At 43.3% G+C, this 27,206-nt stretch overlaps 1 protein-coding gene across 3 annotated transcripts in view; it reads right to left on the reverse strand.

The window, feature by feature from the left end:
* The window catches only part of EPHA4 (EPH receptor A4), a 142,251-nt gene that overhangs the window by 49,482 nt on the left and 65,563 nt on the right, over window positions 1-27,206 (reverse strand). For all 3 annotated transcript variants that reach the window (XM_087863885.1, XM_087863891.1, XM_045775331.2), the window contains exons 4-5: window positions 26,853-27,008; window positions 10,335-10,673 (exon numbers count right to left, since the gene is read on the reverse strand). In XM_087863885.1, the coding sequence (XP_087720011.1) occupies window positions 10,335-10,673; window positions 26,853-27,008 (495 nt within the window). The remainder of the gene's footprint in view (window positions 1-10,334; window positions 10,674-26,852; window positions 27,009-27,206) is intronic.

The raw sequence follows: 27,206 nt of genomic DNA on the forward strand, positions 1-27,206 counted from the left end.
CTCCTAGAGCCTTGTAGGATTCAGTGGGTTTCAGTGCAAACAAGGGCTACACCGACAACTCGTAAGATCATCTAAAATTTTCAGATTAAAAAAAAAAGTCTTTGAGTATCTTGGAAAGTGGAAGGAACACTTGATGAAGCTTAGTTGCATATTCAAAATCCCTGGCCCGTCTCTATGCGTGTCCATGGCTTTGATAAAGGAACACGGAGTAAGCTGTGCTCTTGCCCATCTTTACACTTTCTATGCTCAAAATACATACTTGTTTTGCTAAAAAAAGAAAAAAAAAATTAGGGTTGATTCAAGAGGCAGATTTCCAGCTTGCAGTACCTTATCTAGAGAACCGCCACCTCTCCAGGGAGCCATCGTGAGCTTGCCCCTCTCAGTGTTCGTGCTAATGGATGGATCTCCTTACATGCACTGAACCTGTTGGTGGCAGGTCCCTAGTTAATACCCACTGAGAAGCTGGGGCGCCTGGGTGGCGCAGCGGTTAAGCGTCTGCCTTCGGCTCAGGGCGTGATCCTGGCGTTGTGGGATGGAGCCCCACATCAGGCTCCTCCGCTATGAGCCTGCTTCTTCCTCTCCCACTCCCCCTGCTTGTGTTCCCTCTCTCGCTGGCTGTCTCTATCTCTGTCAAATAAATAAATAAAATCTTAAAAAAAAAAAAATACCCACTGAGAAGCTGAAGCTACTATTTGTCTTGTTTGTGTCACCGTCAAAAGGTCCCGAGATAAGGATTTTCTTAAAAATCATCTGCCCCAGAATCTTCATTAAAATGGTCTTTTTGACAGTGAGGACCAAACTGCCTGAGAAATTCATAGACAAAGGTTCTCAATGGAAGGTGCCAGGCAAAAAGGAGGCCCACTCTTCCCTTCTTCGCTCTCCCTCTCCTTGCAAGAGTGATCACAAAATAGGACAAATATTTCAAATCACTGTCATTTTACCCATAAGATCTTCTAGATGGATTATGTTTTGGTAAGTAACCCTTTGCTTTGTCATAAAATAAAATAACATAACATAAAATAAAATCAGGTAAGACAAAATTAAATTTAATTTTAAAAAAAAAGATGGTTCAGGAGAGCCACAAAGAGCCCCTTTAGAACAAGCTGACCAATTAATCAGAATAGAAGAAGAAGGAATTTAATTAACATTTGTTTCTTCAGCACTGTGCCTGAATTGACAGCCATTTTGCCGACTGTTCAGCCAAATTCCCACCGTACTCCGGGTACCCACCTTCCCATGTGAGACCAAATCATGAGTGACGTTCTCCAATGAAGCCATGGTGTTCACCAGGCAGGCGACCACACTGATGTCTGGCACCACCTTTCTTTTCTGTTATTGTAGTTCTAGGGAAGCCTATGGAATCTTTTTCATTTTTCTGACACAGCCAAAGGAGGAAAAAGTATGCCTTTGTTGGGGGCGGGGGGTTGGCAAAAGGTGGTTGCTGGGGGTTAAGACATTAAAAGAGCTGTTTTTAATACTGATGGATAGAGCTTAGGCTTGCTTATCTTAACAGATTAAAATGTAAAAACTAAAAAAAAAAAAAAAAAAAAAAAAATCCTCCCAAGTCTTTACCTGAAGACAACATATGGAATGCTCTCTTACTGTATACCCACATGGAAACAGCACGCAGACGCTGGCGTGCAGAGAAGGCTCTGTACATTGGGCATGACGTGGACACGCACTTTAATGAGTCCCTGTAGATTTAAGATCTCTCAATGCAGGATTAGTCCTGCAGCACGGCTCTTGGTTTTCCTGGTGTTTAAAGGGAAAGAACTCTCTAAAGACATTAGTAGGAGGTTAATGGGAGGTTTGATAAAGTTTCTCTGGATCTTTTTATTAATGCTCAGTGCAAACGACTTCCAGAGCCTCTCCTGGCTCCTCGAAGGAGGTAGTCATTGATTTAGCCAGTTGGACTGATAACGAATCAAGGTAGAAGCCCGTCTAAAACTTTCGCTAGTCTTGCACTGTTCATGTCTCATCTCAGCCAGGCACTTCTCAAATCTCTTGATGGCTTCTCCAGAGGGTGCAGACTCAGTGTTAGTGTCCGAAGTAACGAGCACAGCACTGAGAAATGAAAAATGAATCAGAAATAGACTGTCAAGTGTTTGGGAGTGAAAGCTGGTGAATTAATTACCCTTCTCACCAAAAAAAAAAAAGTGTACATGATATGTACATTTATGTAAGAGTGAAGGGATAGGAGTGGAAACCAGTGTCCTCAGTCTTGGGTGCAAATGAACTTTGATTCTCTTAGACAGAAAAACAGTTGACTATCGAACAGCATGGGTTTGAACTGGACAGGTTCACTTATGCATGGATTTTTTCCAATACAATACTGTCCTGTAAATACATCTTCTCTTCCTCAAGAATCCCTTAATAATACTTGCTTTTCTGTAGCTTACTTTAAGAATACAGTATATAATATTCATAACATATAAAATATGTGTTCGTCGATTGTTCATGTTATCAGTGAGGCTTCTGGTCAACAACAGTAGGCTATCAGTAGTTAAGTTTTGGGGAATCAAAAGTTATACGTGGATTTTTGACAGTATAGGGTAGGTGCCCTTAACCCCTGCATTGTTTGAGGGTCAATCGTATTAACATCTTTTTAAAAATGAGAAGGAATTTTTATCTATATATAATAATTACTAATACGCCCTATACACACACTATTTATCTATGCTACTCAGTCGGCCTTGAAGCTGGATAATTTAGTAGGTTCTTCAATTTTTTTCTCCTCCCTAGGACTTGAAGCACCCATACTGAATACAAATTCATAGATCCCAGTGCCACAAACAAGAGGCTGTGTACTACTGTACATCTCCCAGTTTATTTTCTTAATTATGATCATAATTAGTGAGTATGCTTAATAATTACAGAGGTGGCAACAATATTCAATAGACATGAAATTATTTTATGGATAATGTTAGAATCAAGAGACTATTCCCTTTTTCAAAAAAAATATACTCCATGTTTTCAAATGTATATTTCCTAGGCATTATGAACTAAACCAGGAGCCCATAGCTGGATTGGGGCTGTTAATGAGAAAATCGCCGCCTGGCTTCTCTGAAGCCCATTGTGTGCTTGTCTGGGTCTGTAATTACTCAGGCACAGAAAGGACTCTCCAACCAGCTTCCACTGACAGCTACTCATGATCACATACCAACCACTAGGGATGCGAGAACAACTTCCCACCAAAATCTCTGGACACAATCGCCCTACAATTTGTTTAAAGAATTTTAAAATGTGTCTTTAGAAAGATATCCGACTTACATTGAAGTAGTTTCATTGTGTGTCTTTCCTTTAACTTTCTTAGGAGTAAGAAAAATACAACATATTTACTTGAGATGAAAGGCAAACGAGAAATCATCTCAGTGAGGGGACAATGTCAAAGAGCAGTGCCTACGATTATTTAAGGAGAAAATTGCTGCCAGCATCCAGCCAGCCTACAACACTGCTCAGAATGCACGTTTTTAAGAGAACTGAACGCTGCCTTATCAGAACACTCAAGCATGTTCCACGTTATATTTAAACCTGTCACTGGGAAAAGATCTGCGGTACAAGGCAGCGAAGACGTGCATGAAATTCGACTTGATTCCCTGAAACCGTGTTTAGGTAGTCAAAACCTCTAAAAAAGGCATCTTGCCAAATATTAAAATTGTTTCGAGGGGCGCCTGGGTGGCTTAGTCAGTTAAGCGTCTGCCTTCGGCTCAGGTCATGATCCCAGGGTGCTGGGATGGAGCCCCACATCAGGCTCCCCTGCTCGGCAGGGAGTCTGCTTCTCCTCCTCCCTCTGCTACTCCCCCTGCTTGTGTTCTTTCTCTCAGTCAAATAAATAAAATCTTTGAAAAAAGATGTTAGTCCACCACAATCTTCCCCAGTGTGGTTTCTGACAAATGACCCCAGCACCTCAACATCTTCTCAACCTCCTTTCTGACTCGTGTTCTTTCTCAATTTAGTACTCCAGAACAGGGATCGGCAAACCTTTTCCACAAGGGGTGAGGTGGTGACTATGTTTGCTGTGCAGGACGTTCACGCCCTGAGCTGCTCCACTCTGCTGCTGTCCCGTGGAAGCACTCTCAGATCACACACCGACGACAGAGTGGGGCTGCGTCCCTGTGGAACTTCTCCACGGACACGGAAAATTGAGTTTTCTAGAATTTCCAAATGGCGCAAAATGTTATTCTTCTCTGGGTTACTGTCAACCCTTGTGAAATAGAGAAACCGTTTCTAGTGGGTGGTACCCCACCTGGTAGAGGATCAAGATTTGGCCCCGGGGTTACAGTTTGCCAACCTCTGCCCCAGGGCACTCAGAAGTCAGGTATTCGTGCTTTAGAAGTATCAACAGAGCTTCCCCCCTTGCTCCCCTTCCTTTTCAAGCTTCAGATGCGGCCCCATCTTATTTGGGTTCCTATTCTACGACCATTCTCAAAATGACCAGGACTGTGCTTTCTGCCTGTTAATCTGATCACGAACCACACTTGAGGCCACTGTGGGGCTGCCTGTCACACTCAGCTGTGGTTCAGACCACTCCAGGATGACCTTGCTCTTCAAGGCCTTTCACACCAGGCCAAACCGGACCTCCAGACATCCCCCTCTCCTTCCTGTTCCTTTCCACCCCTAGGTATACAATTACACGACAGCCCTGTTACCCGACAACGGCATTCACTTCAGTCTCATCAGAGGCAGAATTATACACACTGAAGCTAAAGAAGTTAGCACAGGCCCTTTCTGAAGCTCTTTCCCTCATCTGATATTTATAACTTTGTAGGATTTTTTTTGAAATCACACAAAAATTGCCTAAGCTTTACACCCCACAAAATCCGGTGCCACCATGCCCAGAGCACATTGCCTAACTCAACTGCTCTAAGATGTTTCCCTTTCTCCCACCGTCTCCCTGAAGCTTTCCTCTTACCAAGTACAAGACAGGTAGCAATTATACCCAGTGGGGATGAGAATTCCCACTGTTCTCCATTATCCTACTCAAATAACATAATATGTCTAATTAAAAGATGACAGAGAAAGAGAGAATGGGAACCTACCAGTTGAGTAATAAAAGACAGTCTGCCTCCTGTACTTAGTTATTTTCCTTTCTGTACTCATTATTTTGGTTTTATTAAATTTATCGCTACTTGAGAAAGAGTCCACTGATTGTTTTTACTATAAATAAATGTGTTGATCGACAAACAGATATTGAGTACTATGGACTGTGCAGTGGCATTCCATCGAAGTGTTCTGTCACTTCATCGTTGATGTAATATTTTCTTTCAGTCTTCATTAAGAGCAGTGTTGGGAGCATTCTGTTCCCAGCATGCAGCAGTGAAACCAAGCGAAGGCAGGATCTTGATGCAACCCTTGGAAGGCTGGCATTTCTATGAAGTCATGAAATCTGTTTATCAAACGTATCACTAGAGCAGAGTTTCTCAATCTTGGCACGATGGCCATTTCAAACCACATGATTCTTTGTCGTGAGGGCTGTCCTGTGCATGGTAAGATGTTTAGCAGCGTCCCTGGCTTTCACCCACTAGATGTAACAGTGCTCCCAGCTGAGATAACCCAAAATATCTCCAGACATTGACAAATATCTGGGGAGGCACGTTGAACAGCTAACTATACCCAAGATTTAGCTGGCTTACTGTTTCGCCTTTCAAAGGACATACCTTGGCAGGTGTGGGTTTGGACACGTAGAGAGGAGGCAGGATTCAGGTGCGTTCTGCTAACTCTGCAGGAGTATTTACTGGAATTTTCCCCACCCTTGACATTGCCGTTAGAGCCCATTTCTTAACATCCTATGGAAATAAGCCCTACTTCTTCATGCTCATCGCTCATGACTATATTCTTGGAATTACAGACTTTTAGAATTAGAAAAGATCGTAGAGCTCAGCCAGGTTCACATGACTATGTAATCCACCAAGTATCTATCTGAACTTCAGACTCTGTGTTAACAAATGTTTGTCACTAGGATGCTGCAGCTGTGCCAAAGAGAGATCACCAGATGCCATCCCATTGTCAAGTATCTAGACTATGACCTCACGCAACATAAAAATCGAAAGTGTGATCATCGGGGCGACTGGCTGCCTCAGTTGGTAGAGCATGTGACTCTTGATCTAGGGGTCATGAGTTTGAGCCCTGTGCTGGGTGTAGAGTTTACGTACATACATACATATGTAATCATTGTACCAGGTGCAACTCAGGGTTATTAGGGAATACAACCCGTGGCAGTTCATAATGATTTAAAACCAACAAAACAACCTTGCGTATGATTCGGGCCCAGAGCTGGAAGACGGGGGGCGGGAAACGTGCAACTGGCTCGGTGATATTAACATCTACTGCTGGCTGCCATCTCAGCATTTTTAGCAAAACTATTCACAGTTCTGTTGCTTGGCCAGGAAAACCTTGTTTCATTTAGACAGCATTTCTCTGTCCCAGTGACACATCCTGTATTCATTTACCCGAGATGGTCCACTTAAGTAAAAGTAAACCAAAGAAAAGCCATTTAGAAAACAAATCACCCAGCAGTCTGCTTATTCATTTTTCATAAACACCAGAACCATCTCCTCCTGAACGAAAAACACAACAGTCACTGGAGGATGTCAGATGGGGGAGGGGAAACATTTCTTGAGGAACCTCGCTTTGCTCCTTTTGGAAGATAACGCAGGAAAGTGACAGGGTAGGGAGGAATTGCCTTTTCCTCGTCTGTTCTTTTCCTAGGGTGACTTCTGGAGTGTCCCACCCTCACTCTCTTCCCGCTGCTCCTTCCCACTCCTGGCATCGAGGTGAGGCACAGGGGTGGGGGTGGGAGCAGTCCTATGCCCTCTCTGCCCCCACACCTGCCAACCTGTCCAGAATGGACAACTTTGGTAGCACAGGCTTTATCCTTGCAGGGAGCCTGCAGTCAGCCAGCTGAGCTAGAATCTGGGTGACACCGGGCAAGTGTCATTAGAGCCAGCCCTTTTGGCCACAGAAATAAAGCTCCCATCCTTCAATCAGATGGCCAGCAATAAAGCTGACATCCTGAGTTCCCTTTGTCTTGGCTCCAGTGTCAATTGGGTTTGAACTCGGAGGGGGAGGAAAAGCATGTTATTTACCTCTTAAGACCTTAACAATAAGATTTGGGTTAGAATGGTTTAAATAACCATGTGAGAACACCGGCCCATTCACACCACATTCCAGAACTAAATGATCAAAGCCTCGTCAAATGTCCATTTCCGTGCCCAGATACTCAAAGTCTGGTTTCACCAATGAGGCGCATGCCAAGCTGGATGCGGGGATGCTACTAATTATCCAATCAGTGTAAAAGAAAGCAACTTTGTCCTTTTGGGAGCGGGGAGGAGGGTGCTGCCTAGTTTCAGGTACTGGCCCAGACATTAGCTTGGGTGAGTCAAGTCACCTTCACGAACCTGTCCAGCCGTGGGAGTCTCAGAGGTGGTGGTGATAAAACCAGGTATCCCAGGAGGGTTTGTGTCTGTTTGTTAAATAAGTTACTGATGACAGAAAGAACCCTGTGAAAACAGGGCAAAACCAGAGAGCCATGGGGGGCGCCTGGGTGGCTCAGTCATTAAGCGTCTGCTTTCAGCTCAGGGCATGATCCCAGCGTTCTGGGATCGAGCCCCGCATCAGGCTCCTCCGCTGGAAGCCTGCTTCTTCCTCTCCCACTCCACTCCCTGCTTGTGTTCCCTCTCTCGCTGGCTGTCTCTCTGTCAAATAAATAAATAAAATCTAAAACAAAAAACAAAACAAAAAAGAAACCCAAACAACAACAACAACAACAAAAAAAAAACAGGGAGCCATGAAACCGTGGCTCTCAGGTGGTAATGTTAACCACCATTTATGCTACGTCTTCCTTCCAGAGAGTGAGCCATCGCTGTCTACCGAAGTCCCTAAGGAATTTAGTTTAATGAAATGATAGGAACGACTTCAATTAGAATATAATTGTGTGTATGTAAATATGCTTAGGGGAGCTTTGGCAGAGTTTATCGTTGCTACATTCACCCAGAATTTGGGCCTATGTTATTAATTTGCCCTACCATGAAGAAAGGGCTGTTCATCACAGATGAACTATTCCGCTGATACTGAATTAGGGAACTCCAAGTCGTAGTAGGGTAATGAGGCAGTGTTACGCACATATACAGCTCTCTGCGAAGCGAAAGCTTTCTGGCTGGCCACATCGGAGGTCTCCTTATTGAAAGACTTATTTTTAATTTTGAACAGCTTCCCAGCATTACCCTTCATGAAAATTAAAACAGGGAGCTGGAATTTTGTCCTGTTCAGCAAACCTCCTAGCAGGGCGCTCGCCATGGCAGAGAAAACCTCATTGCGTCAGAGGAATTCCCCGTCCACCTTTCCGTTAGATCTCAAAGAATTGCACCTACATTTTTTAATAAAACTTGGGACTTTTTTCCTGCCTCTCTCATCATGTTTTTGCACATTTTCTTCCTTTGGAAGATTTTTTAGCCTGTGTTCTTTGTGCTCCTTGGGCCTTCTGGCCTGGTAGAAACTGACATAATCCCTTGGCTCTATTTCTTACGTATAAAGAGAGTCACAGCCGTTCTCTCCCTCCCCCGCCCAAATCTGGGGGAGCCAAGCCTGTCCTCAGCACGTCTCTCAGAGGCTATTCTCTGCCAAGGAGAATGACTTCACCTTGTACAGCCTCAAAAGGTCCCTTCCTACTTTTAAATCAGTTAAGAACACGAAGTAGTGATGTGTTTGAGGATAAGTACATCAGGCTGGACGTAAGAATATTGACCGAATCATAAACCAGATTCCCCCAGCGGGTGCAGAGAGGTTGGCTCCGTCTAACTCAGAGACACCAGTAGCACCAATATGTCTCCCAAGATCTATGGGCAATATTTCCAAAAAAGAACTACGAAAAAGCTGGCAAAGTCAGAGTACTTGTGATGCTATCAGAACCTCCTAAATCACACTAGTCTTTGTAGAAAACTGAAACCGATTACCACGAACAGTGCTTACCGCCTATTAAGCGCAGAAATAAAAGACAAAAGCATAACCAGATGATCTGTTCACACCGCGTATTTTAAAAGACTGGTCGTATTTGTGGAGTTGAAGCTGCCCTCCAGTCACATTTGCCATCCTAGCTCCCGCTTAAAATCTTGCCTGTGTTGTAACTTTGTATTTATTCTAGAGAGTTCAGGGCAAAGCAGAAAAATAATGACTTTGCATTGGGACACTGGAATACTTTTCACTATAGGATCAATTAATACGGATATATTTAACTATGGAGTGCACTTACTGAAACATTCATTTAAGAGAGAAGTGCAGTAAGAGGGGACAAGGCTGAGGGCAATTTATAATCCTTTTCCAGCGAAGTGTGTTGTTCTGAAGAGCCTCATGAACGAGTAAACCACAGTGCTTTTCTCCTACTCCCCTTGAACTCGCCAGAAATAAATAACAGGGAGCCAGCAATGTGAGGCAGAGATTCAGGAAGGAAAAAAAGCTCGAGAAAGTGTGGAAACGTTTTCAGGGGAGCACCCGGAATGAGGGGGTCAGGAGCGGGAGCCTAGAAATGCAGACTGTGATTTGCACTTTGAAATATCTGATACCCAAGACTTTGTTAACAGTTCTGCAACTAACTCAGCAGAAACTCTCTTGAACAGAGGTTTTCACGTCTACGGAATTAGAACAGGAAAGCGATGCCGGAAATGGGGTAAATTAACTCTCCTCCCCCACATGTCAATTATGGATTCAACTATGAAAGTGGCTGCAAAACCAGTACTTGTTTTCAGGAAAATATTGTCAAACCGCACAGAACACCCATTAAACTATTCACTGTTCACAGATTTCCATGATGATTCTAGTAGAGGACTTTATACATTTTTTAAATTCTAAAATACCAAACAAGATCAAAAGATAGCCACTGATGCTTTGGTTGGAAAGGGCAGCAAATGCCGATACAGCACTCTGCATTGGTAAAAATCAATTTTACAATCCAAAATAATCTTTTAAATGCTCTGATGTCTAACCATGGACCTTGTGATTAAAATGGCTGATACGAATCCCTTACAAGAAAAGTCCAACATGGAGTGACCCAGCTCACTAAACTGTCATCCCCTTCCAATCAGATACTGTCTTCCATCTCACTGAATCACCACCACTTAGTATAGGTCATGCTATGCAGTTGGTGCCCAAAAAAATATTTACTGAACGAATGAACATTCTCCTAAGTATCTTTTGTATTACAAAGCAGCACACGGGTTTATAATTAGATCCATGTGGTTCTACTTCGATTGTAGAACTTTAATATCATTCATGGATACCAACAGAGAAGCCCTTTCTCTCTCTAGATTCGTATTGTACAACAAAGGAGATCTGATTCCTACCTGCTTGGTTGGTTGTCACAGTGACGGACACTGACTGGTCCGGGCTGGGGTTATACTTGGACACTCCATTCACCGCCCAGATTTCAAATGTGTAATTGGTGTGAGCCAGGAGGTCAGTGATGGAAACTTTGGTTGTCTTCAGGCCATTCTGCTGTGGCGTATAGTGGACCCCACTTCCACAGGGTCGGCACTTGCTGAAATCACCAGCTCCACATTTCTTGCACACCACATTGTAGGAAATATCCTGGCGGCCACCTGTGTTCTGGGGACTGCTCCATTCCAAGTTCACCGAAGTCTCATTGACATTCGAGATCAAGTTGAGGGGAGCAGATGGTGGGCCTAGAAAAAGAAAAAAGAAAAAAAAAGAAAAAAAGACACACACATTATCACCCCAAGAACTTAAACTATCCTTTTGGAATCGCTCAGAGTTTATATTATTCTCTGCAGTAAGGTGGGCCCATGTAGCAAAGAAAGCCAAAAGCAAATCAAGCCAGCAAAAACAGATCTTTTCAAAGAACCACATGAAAGACGGCTGCCTGTATGTCATTCTCAATCCTGTGCAAACAGCAGCAGTGCTGACTGCCACTCGGAGACGTCGTGCATTTCGACATCAAATGGGCTTCGAGTGCAGGCTTCTCTTTGAAGCAGCAGGAAAATACCAGAACTTATCTAGTTTTTATCTCATCATCTGAAAACAGGCATATGAATGTGATTCTAGTTCCCAGGGCCACGGTGGGCCTGGGGTAAAGTAATAGTTAGGTACCACTTTTGAAGCTACAGCATGTCCTCAAGCTGGAATCAAATTAATTGAATTGTATTGCTATGCCTCTTCGGTTCAACACAGCAGTTGAGAGTTCAGCTTTTTATAGGTAATTTTTAGGAACTGGTGTGACCTGGTTGCAGAGATGTCAAAGGTACAGTCACTGGGAGATCCCAACTTGAGGCAGAGATTGCGCAAAGGCTCCCAGACCCCGCGACCTGCCCTTCCGCGACCCAAGGCTGCACCGGGCCCTTTGAAGCATACTCATTCCCACTGACATCAAAGAGTTTATGAAACACGAATGATGCTGGTGGATGTTTTGACACAGAACAATTGACTGCAAACAACATAGTGGTTGGTTTTAAAGATAGTTTAAAAAACAGAACAAAACAAAACAAAAAACCCCAGAGAGCCATGCCGAACCCTCCTGCTTCTTGCTGTTGCTTCATCTTCACATGCCAAGAAGTTGTCATGCCTTCAAGGAGAAGAATCAGGATGGGAGACGGGAGGGAATGCTCCTGGTCTGAGCCACCGCCAAAGGTTGTAAAGACACTTGCCACACTCTCATGAAAAATACCTACTCAACGGAACACATGGAAAGCCCTCTCTTTTCTTTCCTCTTTCCCTTGTGGGTCTTTCAAGAAAAGAACCAGAGTGAGTGTTAATGAAAATCTGAGGTTTCTTGCTCACTGTATCTATTCGATTTTTAATTTACCTGCAATGGACTGCTTTGAGGGAAATGTTTTGTGTTCGTTAGGAAAAGGAAGTGAACTGGAGGCCTGTAGGAACTGGGAAGAAGCTTTAGCTGGTCAACCATAATGGAATGTGCTGTTCCAAAGTAGCCATTGAGAGGGAATTGAAAGAGGTAACCTATTAATCAGGAGTCATACTCAATATTTATGACTTCGCTCACACTGATGAATGGTGAAAGGATTTTGGTGGTAATGCTGAAAAAGGGTAATCCACCCTCCATTTCTCTTCACAGAGCTTACTTGAAGACTGTCACAAAGCTGGCAGGAACTCCCAATCTCCCCTTGAGACTAATTACCAACAATCTCTCTTAGTTTTGAGATCTGCTCCCCATCCAGGGCTGTAAAATGTGTGTTTCAAAGTAAGATTACCCCCCACAGAAGTCTGCAGGAAGAAAATGCAGATTTCTTTCTTGTTTAGATTTCAAATTTATAGCTATGGTCCTTAGCTCACTGACTGGACTATAATAAAGATAAATAAATGGTTTCTGACTAAACGAACACAGTTATTTAAAAATCACAGTGTCCTAGAGCCAGACAGGATGTTAAAGATCATTTGGTCCAATAAGCTCATTTTAAAGATGAGGGAATTGAGATCTAGTAAGTGGATCTGCTAATACTGAAATTTCATGCAATTTAATTAGTGACAAAATCGGACTAAGATCCAAACGTACTAACTCCCACTCTGGGGTCATTTCCACTCCCTTACGGGAGCCCCATTAAAGGTATATAGCAACCAAATCCATAGTTTCAGCCAAAGTTTGCGACATAAAGGTAGGAAAAAGGGAAGGTGTATTTTCAGTTCTGCTCAAATTCTAGTGATGCTCGCCACCACGGTGAAATTCATTAGTCATCTGCCGCTAAAGCTGACCACAGCCTGGTTTATAAAATGCGTCAGCCACTGGTTCTTATTTTGCTGTGACTTCCAGGGTTAAATACGAGTGACTCTTAAATCCATTAACCTCCTTGCCAAGGTTCCTGGTCCACTTTCACATGGGAAAATGTGACACAATGAATCAAGCAATGCAGAAGCAGAAAGTCAGTAATTAGTATGTAGGACGGGGCACAGCAGTGTCTAAACAGGGAAGAAATGGAGCAGAAAAGGAAATGGTCACAGGACTCCAGAGATAGAACACTGCCCCATGGAAAAAAAAAAAAAAAAGATGCTGCAGGATTTCAAAATGGAAGGCTGGACCAAAACAAGGGGTAACCTGGAAGAGCCTTCTTCCTTCGGGCAGTGATTCTTCGAGAGGACCCTGGGGTCGATGCTAAAGGGAAGACAGAGAACAGGACGAGGCAAGTTCAGATCCAGTGATGCCTCCGTGAGCGGTCTGGTGAATTGCACTGCACGTGTTTTGTGTGTTGCTGCCGCAGGAGTGATATTATATGGGCTTCAAAACTGGACAAGGGCAGAGTTTTGTCTTGTGGGTTTTGGGGGTGGGGGCAGAGGTAAAAATGCCCACCCAGTATGATTATAACGGCGTTCTGCCAAGGCCTGGGAAAGAGCTCATGCTTTATAAATTAGAATCATTATGGCGGTTGTATTTTGTTTACGGGACCGTGGTTTTCTTTCTTCTTCTTTTTTTTTTTTTAAACTCGTGTCAATTAAAAGATGATAGTATATTTCCATTTATAAAAAGGGGCCATCTTTTCCTCAGAAAAGACAGTATTCTCCAGACAAGGAGAAGTCCAGCCAGACCCAGCAGTCATACTTAAATATTAATAGCAGCACCTTAAAACCATTTCCTATAGAAACGGCTATCAGGAAAAGAAAACAGTGTTCTGCATAACCTGGGCTCTCTCAGTAAATACAAGGCATCCAGGAAGGAAAAACTTAACTCTCCAATTATCCTGTCTTCTGTTTACGTAAGTAGTGTATCTGGATATTTCGGAACAAGTAAATTTCTGACAAGTGATTACGCCTTTCTCGTCAGAAATCTGTCCACCCGCAAGTACTTCTCCAATTACAATAGGAGATCTAGAACAAAATGGGTTAATCATGCCATTTGTTTAAATTTTCTAGTCGCCATATTGAGATCGTATCTACTGACCATACAGTGTCAGGGAGCTTACAGGACACATGCGAGGCAGGATTCTGTCCTTCCCAAAACTCCTCACTACTAGCCCATATACAGGACTGGCAGCAATCCTGCTTATGGTATTGTCCCGCGATTCAGGTCATCTTTCTTTCTGTCTTACTCTGGAACATGCAATGCGGGGGTCTCGTTATTCAGACATACACTGCGCATCTGTCTATATCACCAGTCTATGTGCTCCGTAAGAGAGTTGTGTCTTCACCATTTCCCAGTGTCTCCCCTGATTCCCCGTTCAGAGCAAGCTCAACACACGTTTGAGGAGTCGACAAATGAATGACTAGACAGAAAACTAAGAAAGTCCTGTAGCGCATCTGAGGCCCACTACCTACAGTGTGTGAATTAATACAGCCTTCCCTGAGCTAAAGCTGCAATAGTCAGCTCTTCCCAGAGAGACGCATGAGCACTAAGCCCTGTAAAGGAGTATCTCAATGCACCCAGTTTAAGTCAAGTTCCCCTTTTCTAGAATTTAAAAACACTTTGGAAAAAGTCAGTAGGGCTGTATGTCCTATCTTAGTGGTTAGTCCTGTTGGGAGGGACTTGTGGACTCTCCATTTATTCAACAAGGTCTTACTGAGTATTTGTCACCTGCTTTAGAAGATGGAGGGAAAAAGAAATCTGATCCCTTTTGACGCTTTCCTGGATAAGCAAAGCAGCAGAGGGCAGGAAATCGTGGGGGAGGGGAGAAAAGAATAAAGGAAGCTAAATATGGGGGGCACCGGAGGCGCAGAGCAGGCTCTCTGCCCAGTCTCATCATTCTTTAGCTCCCTTACCAGCCAGTGTGGCTGGGAGAGTAAAATGTGGGCTCCGTGGGGCGCTTGGCTGGCTCAGTTGGTAGAGTCTGACTCCTGATCCCAGGCTTGTAAGTTAGAGCCCCGTGTTGGGTGTAGAGACTCCTTAAAAATAAAATCTTAAAGGGGCACCTGGGTGGCTCAGTCTGTGAAGCATCTGCCTTCAGGTCAGGTCATGATCCCAGTGTCCCAGGATCGAGCCCTGCATTGGGCTCCCTGCTCCTTGGGGAGGCTGCTTCTCCATCTCTCTCTGTCCCTGCCCCCCATATGCACTCTCTCTCCCTCTCTCTGTCTTCTGTCAAATAAATACAAAAAAATCCAAAATCTTAAAAATAAATAAATAAAATGAAAAAAAAATGTGAGCTCCGTCAATCAAAGTTTTGATAATTTAGGACTGGTTATGACTTTCTTTCCCCATCTTGGTTCCAGGTGATGGTCTATTCGGGTTTGAAGCTGTGGAAAACTTCGGATCTGAAGAAAAGTTAATTTTCACATTTTCAAAGGCAGGCTGGTATTTTTCTTATTATAGCCTTTGTAGAACCCACTTTTCCTTTACATTTACATTTTATTTTTATCATCAAAATCAAGACATTTTTAAATAGAAATCAATCAAATGCTGAAGTGTATGTAAGGAGAAAAAAATGTCCTTCCTTTACATTTTTTTTTTCACTTCCTTGGAATTCCCATGTTAAAATCCCTCTCTGGCTCCAAGAATAGGGCTAGAATGTTAAACTCTTTTAAATTTCCCATGTTTAGAATGCCCTTCATATTTTAAATATAATTTAGTGACACAGAGAATAATAGCTCTGCTCCCAGAACCAAAAGCCAAGCACCATAATCCTTAACCTACGAATCGGTAACAGCAGGATTCAACAGAATTTTCTCTGTGAAGGGCCTGATGGAGAGTCAGTATTTCAGGCTTTATCGGCCATTCGTTCCCTGCAGCCACTATTCCCCTCTTCACTGTCCCTCGAAAGCAGCCAGAGACAACACGGAAACAAATGGACGTGTCTGTGTCCCCAAGAAAATTTTATTTGCCAAAACCGGGGCCAGTGGAATTTGGCATTCGGACTATAGCTTGCCAACCCCAGCTACAGAGAAGTCGTTGGGAGCAATGTACCCTCCCCTCAAAAAGATGCTCAGATGAAGCCTCCTAATTCGGCACATTAATTCTAGAGAGTTCCAGCACATCCCCGCACCTGTCTAGGCAGCTCCATCCAAGAACCCCTGATTTACACCTTCATACGGCCCTGGCTTCTGAGCTGGAAGTTACATCTACCTTCACTGACTCAGGAAGAAATAAAATATGTGAAATATTATAGCCCATTTCTTGAGTTTCTCAGTGCTCTGAAAGAAATGGGCGCTGTATTCCTGCCACTGTGGATAAATTGAATGAACATCCATTTGCTTCACTGGTGTGAAATACTTTCTCTCTGGCACAGCAGGTACTGGTGAAAGGTGCTACAATGGGTAATTATTATTTTCTGCTGGGATGTCAAGTTGCATTCACTTGACAGGAGTTTGACAGCATGAAGTCCCCAAGAAGCTGTAGCCAAATTACAGCAAAAGCAAAGGGCTATCATATCATATAATAAAATATCATATCATGGGATATCATAAAAAGAAGGCTGATCTTCCCTAACCCATCATGTGCTCTCTTCTGGGAAAAAGACAACCTTCCAGAAATAAAGCACACACTATCTGGAGAAGCTGAGTGAATGTGATATTTAAGAAGGACGATATTCCAAGTATAAAAGAAAATTCTAGTAATTCTACAAATCTTAGTTCTTCTCTCCTGTGTATTGGACTAAAGTATCATTCCTGAGTAGTTCAGAGAACACACTTACTGGCTTATGTCAGGATTTAAAGTAGCCCCATGCAGGAGAACCAGTGTTAACACAACCACATGAAATCTCTATGAGCCTTACTTATATAATAAGGTCATTGGAAAGGGACTCAGCCAACACCGAACCTAAAGTCCTAAATGCCTCCAATGTGAAGGAGGACTTTGGTATGAACCGTTCCATGGAAAGTCAAGGTTAAACTAAGTGCTCCCTATGTACCCCACCCCCAACCCACAAGTCTGATTAAACACATTTTTTCGTTCTTACAGAAAGCAACTAGAACTTCAGCAAAAGACAGAAAGCAAAAAGGGGGACACTGTGATCACTGCAGCTAGAAGTGGGTTCTGCCAAAGGGTTTAAATCCAAATGGACACATGGTCTAATAATATGCCACATCAGCCTGAAATCACTATTTCTTATAGCAACTGTGAAAGTGCTAACAGACTCTAGAGCCAAGGGGAAAAAGAAAAGTTGAAAGTACCCATTATTGGGGCACCTGGGTGGCTCAGTGGGTTAAGCCTCTGATTCTTGATTTCAGCTCAGGTCATGATCTCAGGGTTGTGAGATCAAGCCCCATATGGGGCTTCAAGCTCAGCCCCGAGTCGGCTTGGAATTCTCTCTCCCCTTTACCCCTCCCCCCACTCACGCATGCGCTCTCTCTAAATAAATACATAAATAAAATCTTTTAATAAAAGAGCACAACTCTAGACATGCAACTCATAGATTTTAGACTTGGTAGTTCTGCCAGGAATTCTCTTCCCTGACTTTTCAACACCTGCCTCCTTACTCCTTGGGGGGGGGGGGGGTCTCAGCTCAGATCCTCTCTCCTCCCTCTTGACTACTCCATGCAAAATGAAATGCTCCCCTTTCCTCCATTGTGTGCTACCCCATCATCTTGTCTTTTTTCCTTCTTGTGGGAATTTTACATCATCTTATTTATTATTTATATTCCCATTAGAACAGAAATACTATTTCCTGGTTCATGAAAGTACCCCTGGCCCTTAGGAAGATGCCAAACATACAATAGATACTCACTAAGTACCTGCTGGATAAATAAATGAATTAATGATGATCCCTTACCCAGTCCAGCTCATTCCTCAGGAGCATTACCACTATAGCACTTGTGTATGTTGTGAAAGTGTATTCGAAAAAAAAAAAAAAAAAAAGACAATCACAGGCTAGAAAGTTGAAAAAATTCAAGGCTGCAACCAAAACAATGAGATAGTTGAGAGGAAAACATAGTAGCCGGGCTCCTGTAAAGACTGGTTTCCAGAGCTATCACAGACATTTAATATGTAACGGATTTTTAATCACCATTTTAAAATTCAATGTCTGAGCCATGAAATTAATTCTGGATGTGGAAAGAAACATTCCCCAAGAGCATGGGCAGAAACCTGACTCTTAAATGATCAATTTCTTCAAATGCTACTACTGTCACCCTACAAAAACACTAAGGCAACCAGTACAAGACGGATCTTCTGAGGAAGAGGCGCCATGGGTCTCAAGTTCCACTTCCTATGGCTTCATTAATCATGTACGACTTTGGGATTGTCAGTAATACTTCAGTGCCTCCACTGTAAAACCCCCCGACCCTCCAGATAAGCCTATGTTAATCTCTCTCCAGCTGAAAGACAGGCTGTAAGGCAGAGTCAACAGTCGGGGTGTGTACGTTTTGACGGAAATGAAGCCCACGCTTCCTCCCCGGACAGCTGTATATGTTGCCCCCATTAAATTGCTTTCTCTCTCCTCGCTGCTGTGGGTCGGTTTACATAAAGACTGCTGTTCGGGGACACCTCTCCTGAGATCGATGGACAGTGCATAACCTTTGCTCATGGCAGTTTGTGTGTTTTAATGATGAAGAGAGTCAGAGCATAACTGCCTATTATTAAAAAACAAAACCATTTTGGATGCATCAATCACTTATCACTCCATGAAAAGCTCTTGGCTTCCAATCAGGGTAACTCCTTGCTGCCATTTTGCCACTACCTATTTTTCTGGTGCATCTATTTTAACACCCTCCTCTCCAGGAACCTTTGTCCTTCCTGGGTTAATGGAGGTTTTGGTTTATTTATTTTAAAATGACTAGTTTATGGCTGAAGTACTTTTAAAAGTAAACTCCCAGTTAGCCATGAGGAAGCTGTAATGTGAAAGACTGAGAAAAGTGATTTTTTTTTTTTCAAAATGAGCTTTAGAATTAGTTAGCCTGTGAATTAATTGACATTTCTTGCAAAGCGGTTTTTCCTACATTATCTTATTTAATCCTCATAATAAAATCTGACAAAAAGTATTTATTAGCCTCAGCCATCTGATGACCAAAACGAAGAAACCTTATGCACGTTGCCCCAATTACCACCACCCAAACGTGCAAAGCTATTATGATCAGAATGCCTGATTCTGAGGCTATAATGGCCCCTGTCAGAATGATGTAAGCAATCCGAAGGGAAAAAAAAAAGAAAACACAACTATGATTTTTTTGTGGAACATTCCTCACTTTCTCACTTCACCCCCGAGTCACCAGTTCTTCTAGCTTCCCTGTCCTTCATGCTGAAGCTTGCTGGCATGACTTCCTGGATGGCGCACTTATCCTAGATGAGTTACCCTCTTTCTCTGGGAACTTCTCTGTCTCTAAATTCCACTGAAGAGGGTAATCATGAGTTTCTGTTAAAGGCTCTTTCCCGGGGGGTAGGGGTCACAGGAGGGTGGGGGGGGCAACCGTATCTATGCAATGAGACTCTTCTCTCAGTTTGTCTTCTGCTGGGCTGTAGATAGCATCTATAGCTGAGCTGTAGATAGAACAAGAGTCAACTCTGGGAAGAAAATGAAAATGCTGATAGCAAAGAAGGTAACCAGTGCTCACCCCATGGGATGGCAGCAAAATGTGTAACCAACCCTGTTTCACAGAAGCATGCTATGCACAACCACTGTATGACTTCCATGAACAGTGTCAAAAATGCTACCCAGAAATGATAGTGCTTAGTTGATAACAAGCCACTCGTAATTATTCATGGTGGAAAAACTGCAACGACCTGACTAAATGGCATTGGCAGATTATTCAAGCCTTTCACATGGGAGGTTCCTCAAACCTATGGATTTTCTAGTTTAATCCACATTATACTATGAATCCCTATAAAATGTCCACATTGGACTATTTATCTGTATAAAATGAGAAATAGGTTGGAGGGTAAAGAGAAGGCTAGAATAGCATTGTTTTAAAACAAGTAATTTGGGGGGCCTGGGTGGCTCAAACAGTTAAGTGGCTGACTCTTGATTTTGACTCAGATCACAATCTGAGGGTCCCAGGATCGAGCCCCAAGTCAGCCCGCTCAGCAGGGAGTCTGCTTGAGGTTCTTTCTCTCCCTCTCCCTCTGCCCCCACTTGTGCATGCTCTTGCTCTCAAATAAATAAATAAACCTTTAAAAAATACATAAATAAAACAAATAATTCCATGAAATGATACTTGATTCTTATTAAATATCCTGACGCTTTTTAAAAATTTTACGAACAACCAAATGGCAAGTCATGAGCCTGGGATCCATCCAGTTCCTTCCAGGAAGCCTCCCTGGTGATCTTTCCCCCTGTAGCCCTGTCTCTGGACAAGAGTCATGCACTTGGGTTCTCTAGAGGTGCTTTTTTTCTATTAGTCAAAATACTGAAAGGCAATCAGAAAGGAAAAGACAAGGATGTGGGTTACTCACTAGCTGATGTCAGACTCTTAACTACTGAGATCTAACCAAAGAAGCACCTAAAAATGAAACCTGTTGAGGACCGCATATGAATCATCAAAATCTTTGGTTGTTCGTATCTGTTTGGTATGGTCCAGGGGCAGGCACATTAATTGGCTTATCAATGGATTACCAGACAGCAAGACCATACATTCTGAACCAAAAACCCTGTCACAGAATCTGGCAATGAGGGAGCTGGTGTTTCAATCTGAGTTTTTATCCCATGACAAATGGAATGTAGTATGAAATCATACTCTCATTATCACAAATTTGATAAACGATATGAAATAACAAATTTCCCTATAAATCTCGGATCCAAAAATTTTCATAAAAATATGTTCACAAAAATGACTGATTACATGGATGATAAAATGTAATATGGTTAGAGATCAACCAATGGACCTTCTGAAACACCTGGATTAACAAAACTTTAGGAATCGTTGGCCTTTGTTCTCACTCTTAAACCGACTAGTCTTCCACTAGAGCTAACTATGCTCTCACTGACCAATTTCACAGAGCGTCCTTCCTCCCATCATTATATTATTAGTTACTTGAAGCTCTAGAGCAAAGAGATATATGCTTTGGGGTGGGAAAAAAAATGTAATTTACTTGAAACCAAAGGCTGCCTTTTATGCTATGGTTTATACATCAAAGACTCATGGTAGACATCCCTCCCCAAATCCCTTAGCCAGACTGTAAAGCACATAGATCTTTGGGGCAGAGAATTGAATCGAACATCAGTGGCACCTTCAAGGGCTTGCTTGAAAATGGATGTGAGATTTCCAAAATTAAAGTACTTAAAAAAAAAAGTGTCTCTCTTCTCCTGACCTTGGAAACAAGTAAGGACGATATTATTTTAATTTGCATTCAAATTTTAACAACACAGTCACACAGCACCACTGGGACCCACATTGGGTTTCCACTGAAGATTGCTCATCATTTCATTATGGTTCATTATGTTGATAACTGTCAGAAAGCATTAGAAGTGAGGGCTTTGAGTAATAGAACTGAAATGGTAATTTTAAAACAATACACTTTCTGGAGGAACTACAGTGGCGCACTAAATTCAATTAGAAAAGGCAAATGTAAAGACAAAGTAAGTGGTGTCTGCTGTTTGGAGCTAAGCTATTTCAATTTCTCCATAACCCAAACCTGCAGAAAGCTTTTTCAAATCAGGACCTTTTGTCATAGATCTTGGTAAATTTGCCCTCATTAGCTCCAAGCTTCTCCGGTATGAATTGTCTTAAAAGCTGCAAATTTGGAATATTTTAGGCCATGCCTAAGTATCAATCAATCACTCTTTGTTTGTTTGGCACAGCTGACTGAATTATTCAAGGCCGTTTACTTGGAGACAGATTTGTGAAGGCCCTTCAAGTTGGCAATCTAAAATAATAATCTCTTATTTACGGAGGGCTCCAATCAGGAGGTTCTAATAAGTTTCATCAAACAAGTTAAATAAAGAGTACCCAAAAGCACAAGGACAGATTTCCAATTGAAAAATACAGAAAACCATCCTGGTAAATGGCGCTCGGAAGTAAAGGTGGTGAAATAGCAAATTAGCTATTTCTCTCCAGATATGCAAGGCCAATTTACTTCTTCTGTAAGGCATTTTTTTTCCTAGTGCATTCTGAAGCACAATAAGGGGTTACAATGTTCCCTTAACTGTAATATTGGTTCGGTCTCCCCAGTGGGGGGAACAAAGACCTTTCTCACCATCATCACTGAGCAAGCAACTCAATAACTAAGGTAATCAAAGTTTTCCTGCACAGGCATGTGGCTGACTTCTCCCAACACTGCTGACTGTCGGACAGACCACATTCCTGACTACCAAGAAAGGTAAGCAGAAGGTGAAGGAGATCCGGAGGGGAGGGGCTGGGTCTCCGTAGAGCTAAAAGACAATGATTTCATTAATAAAAATCACATTCGAATTCCTTCTAAGAAATGATTCAAGACATCAAAATGTCTTCATCAGCTTAAACGGAAGCCTTGTGTGTAGAGAGGTCTCGGTGTCTGCCTCGTTGGCAGTGCCACAAAACCACCGTCACCTTTCTTGGTGGACACACGTGTCTCAGGCAGTAACTTGGTGGAGACTCGAGAAGAAAATACAAACAAACAAAGCTCCACGGTGAGTGTTTTTGATTATGTAATTCCGAACCGGGTTGGGTTTTCTTCTGGGAGACAAAGGAAGTATTCCATTTCCATCAAGGGAGAATGTTCACGACCCTTGAAATTATATTCCCAGAGTCACCGCTGAGCTGAACCACAGCCATGGAAAAAGGGCCTCTGTCTCCTGCCATCCAGCAGGAAGCCTTACCACCTGAACACCGTCCACTGACCAGCAGTATCAGCAACATCCAGGAACGTGTCAGAAATGCAGAAGCCCAGGCCTGACTTCTACTAACCCCCAGGTGACTCCCAAGAGATGTCTACACCCATTCATACGTAACGAAGCATTTTTCTGACTCTATTCTAACACGTGTGGATTCACTTCTTGCAAATACTCAAGGATGCTTCTACGGAAGCAGTGCCTAATCCACAGGCAGCCATTTTTGTGAACCTTAACCAGAAGCTCCAAGAGAAGTCTTCTTCAAAATCAAGATTATTTACCATTCAATGCTTTGAAGTTCTCTAGCAGTATGGATGGTATGAAGAACTTCTTAAGGGTTTCCTCCCAAATTAGCCAATGCCGCTTGTATTCACCTGGTCTAATCGTTCTCCAAGTGAACAAAAACCTGATTTTACAAACCAGTGGAGCGGAGTCTTTCTTTGGCTAGAAGAATGAGTCTCAGAGAGTGTGTTTTATTTCTTCATTAGTGTGCCGTCACAGTGAGCGATCACTAAATGTGGGGCTGCATAAGAATGCTGGGGTTAAAGATAGCATAATGAACAAAGAAGGTGCCTGATTATCATGGCTGTCAGCACAAGGGAATTGGCTTTGTCACCTGGCTTAACCAACTGGTAAGAACTGATTAAAGGCTGGAATCAGTTTGAAAGGATCCCTGATGTTTATGTTCCTTTCCATCCCCACATCTTGTCAAAAGAATCCGATAAAGCTCGGGGTGAGGCATGGGGGAAGGGCTTCATTCTGTTGGGTTATTTGAACAACAGTTTCTTTGAGAAACTCCCACTGGCTTCTCTATCGAAATGCCTACTAAGCTCTGTCCCACAGAACTTTCTGCGCTGGCAGAAATACTCTGTGACTGCCCAGTATGGTCACCACTAGCCACATGTAGCTATCGAGCCCTTGGAATATGGCAAGTTAAGCGAGACACTGAATTTTAAACTTGACATTAATAATTTTAAATTTAAAGAGCCACATGTGTCTAGTGGCCACAGTCATGGACAGTGCAGGAAGAGAGAAATCTAGAGTGAGCCATAAACTAGAATAGATTATTCTGTTGCTTAACTTACTAGTATACCTATTAGCAAAATATGGTCACCTCCTTAATGATCCCTGTCTCAAAAGAGGTCTTAAGAGTCTTCTGTAGTTAATGTTTATTAAATTAAAAAATGAAAAAGAACTTAAAAATAAACTGTGCAGAAGTGGTCTCAACTTTGCCTTTACAGTACAATTTACGGGCACAACTTTTAAAAGTGCCGATGCCCGAGTCCTATCCCCAGAGACTCTGGAGTGCTGTGCAGCCACTGGGTAATTCGATTGCACAGTCAGGTGAGAAAAGCAGCGTAGAAAGGCAGTCAGACGCACTGGCAAGGTGCTCTGGAGCTAGTCTGGCGGAGGCAGTGACCAACTGGAGATAAAAGAAGAGAACAAACATTTGCTAGATTCCTACCATGTGCCAGACCTTTACAAATATTTTCTTATTCAACTCTTAAAACAACCCCACAGGTAAGACTCTGAGAATCCCATCTGACAAATGAGTAAGCTGGGGTTTGGAGCAGTTTAACCACCTTGGAACCTGGTGGTGTTAACAGCACTGTGTTCTTCCTCTTCACTCAATAAACATTAGAATAACGCAAAGCGCTTGAGTCAGTGACGTGTAGGTGGCGTTCCAAGGGGATGGAGCGGGAGAAAAAAAGATCACGTATTGCTTTGGTATTTTCATGGAACTTTTATCAATGACACAAAGAGCCCCCAGTCTTCCTCTCTTAATGTCACTGAAAGCAATCTGTGAAAAATGCAAAAGCTACTTTTGTTCTTACACTTTTTGGTACCCCCAATCGCTGAAATCCGTATTTCCCTTTCCTCATTTGTAATCTCAAGATAAAGCCAACAATTGATTCCTACACAAATGTAAGAATCCCAAGGACTCAGCTACCACACTTAGACACACAAGGCAAAGCATTCCAGTAACTCAGGCAGGTGGTGACCTTTGGGGTCTCCCGAAACTCCCACGTAGCAAAGCTGCAATAGTTATGTGATTGGTCCATGGTCCTAGAAGACTGCATGACAGATCTGAATCATGAGACTAAATACCTGGGAGCAAGACCCAGGCCATCTTGCCATCAAAGATGAATCTTAGGAGGTTCATAACACAGTCAGCCCCAACCTGGGAAGGCTCTCTCTGTATGAAAAGTAGGTGGTGGACTGCATGCTGTAAGTTAAAGGCAACCATCACATTGTCCACCCCCTGTACTGCCCTTTGAGTTGGCTGCTGTGCCCTAAAATCCCACACCTGGTCAACTGTTGGCAGCCAGAGGAGGAGAGTTTACCATTACCCTAATCACACATCGTGGAACTCAGGATGAGGATACTTGGAAAAGAAAAAGTCTGGGACTTGAGCTCGTCAAACATCCATGGCTATCCAGAGAAAGTACTTAGTCTAGGGAAGCAAGAGAAAAGGAAAATGAGAAAATCCGTGCCTGGTATTCTGGGCTGGCTCTAGTTTACTCCTTCCTTCTGGAGGAAGTATGTGTTTGATCTGGGGCAGTGGGCAAGAGAGCCTGCCAGTGACCCGAACTATTGAGTCTTCTGGTCATGCGGCTCTATCATCAGGCTGGCGTGGAGCTTTGGGTGTGTTCCTTAACATCTCTGAGCTGGCAGTTACCTTGTCTATAAAATGAAGATAATGTCTGTTTTGTAGATTTATTTTAATATGAGCCCTGTGATAAGGTTTCCTGAAAGTGCCTGATACCTTACCTGGGCCATCATTATAAAACGGTTCTTACTGCTGCTGTCGTGGCCATTTCTGGCTAGAAATGAAACTCTGGGGGCACATGGGTGGCTCAGTTGGTTAAGCGTCTGCTTTAGGCTCAGGTCATGATCTCAGGATCCTGGGATTGAGCCCTACGTTGGGCTCCCTGCTCAGTGGGGAGCCTGCTTCTCCCTCTGCCTCTCCACTCATGCTCTCTCTCGCTATCTCTGTCTCTCCCTCAAATAAGTAGAATCTTAAAAAAAAAAAAAAAAAAAGGAAATGTCCAACCTCAGCACAATTGGAATGGATCTGAAATCTCTTCCCACTCCCTTTACAGGTGATACTTGACTGAATTAAGACAATGGCCTCACAGCCAGCCCAAACCAGAAAATGCTTCTGTTTGGAGGGATGCTGGCTCCAGGGCAGCCATGATGGAATTTATAATAGGCAACAAAACGGTATTCGTCATAAAACACAGAAGAAGCTAAAATACATTGAGCACCATCGCTTTACGCTTTTATACACTACGTCACCAACATGGGGGCGCTGAATACCAAAGACCTTAGTGGAGGTACTGTTATTAACTCCATTCTACAGATGAGGAAACAGGAGGCTGAAATTTAAGAGACTGAACAGTCAATCAGCTCCGAACTGGGCGGGCTGGAAAACAAAGCCCAAACCTGTGGGAATCCTGTGTGCCTGGCCCTCGGCTCCATCCCTCCATCCACTGACTCACCCAATCGGGACACCATGGGTAGAACCGCCTGGGCCCACCACTCCCTGCTCTGGTCAAGGTCACAGCCATCGCAGTGTCTGTGAAGCCCACGGTGCACATGAAAAAAATGGCAACACTACGAGCACTGTCCATAGAAAGTGTGAGAACAGATTTCCCTGCTCCTCTGCATACCAAGGTGCCAACCCCATCCATTCATTAGCCCAGCACTTACTGAGTGCCTATCATTAAACAGGCGTCTGTTAGGATCCGGGCCTAAATGTTATGAACACAGAACTATGAGGAAAGAAGGAAGAAGGGTAATGACAACGCAAGCCATGACGTCAGTGCCCAGGACTGAAACCACAGCCCACACGTGATCCCATCCCCGGAACCCTGCCCTGTACCGGTTTCCCCCATAGCTGTCAGGCGTCCCCAAGAATCCTGGAGGAGACGGGAGAGCCATGTAGAAATTCCAATCTCAGCTCTAATTACACTGTCAGACAACCTCTGAATGCTTCACCTCTGCTCCAGAAAGTAGTCTGTGGGCAGCTGTGCGTTTCAAAGGCAACCAGAACAGCGAGAGGAGCCTTGCTTCTCATAAGCACCTCCCCTGCTAGGATTAAGAAAAGATTCATATTTGATCTAATTTGCCCCCTGCGCGGTTATCCTGGGAGAAGGCCTGGCAGTGCCCTGCTAGGTGTTAACGAAAGCCGTTGGCATCGAAGAAACAGGACAGAGGCACACAACTTACGGGTGCAGGGCATAGAGGCTGCATCGTTGTCGGCTCTGAAAAAGCCTCGGTCACAGGTGCATGACGTGGCTCCTTCCCAGACCGAGTAGCTGTGGGGTGGGCACTTGGCACAGGTCGCATCCGTGGAGAGGGCCTTGTAATATCCAATTTTGCAGGCTACAGGAAAGGAGGAAAAAAAAAACCAATAAAACCACTGCTCACAGAAGAAAGCAAAATGTCATCTCTTTGATTAAGAAGGGAGACATTTCTGTTAACCGCCAGTGATCACCTGGCTTCAGAGGCTGGTAAAGCAACTGGAAACATTAATCAATTATAGTCACTCTAAATCGTTACATTCCTGATCAGGTGGCGAGG

Source organism: Ursus americanus, chromosome 1 (assembly GCF_024610735.1).
Source record: "Ursus americanus isolate L20-20 chromosome 1, mUrsAme1.1.p, whole genome shotgun sequence".
Lineage (NCBI taxonomy): Eukaryota > Metazoa > Chordata > Mammalia > Carnivora > Ursidae > Ursus > Ursus americanus.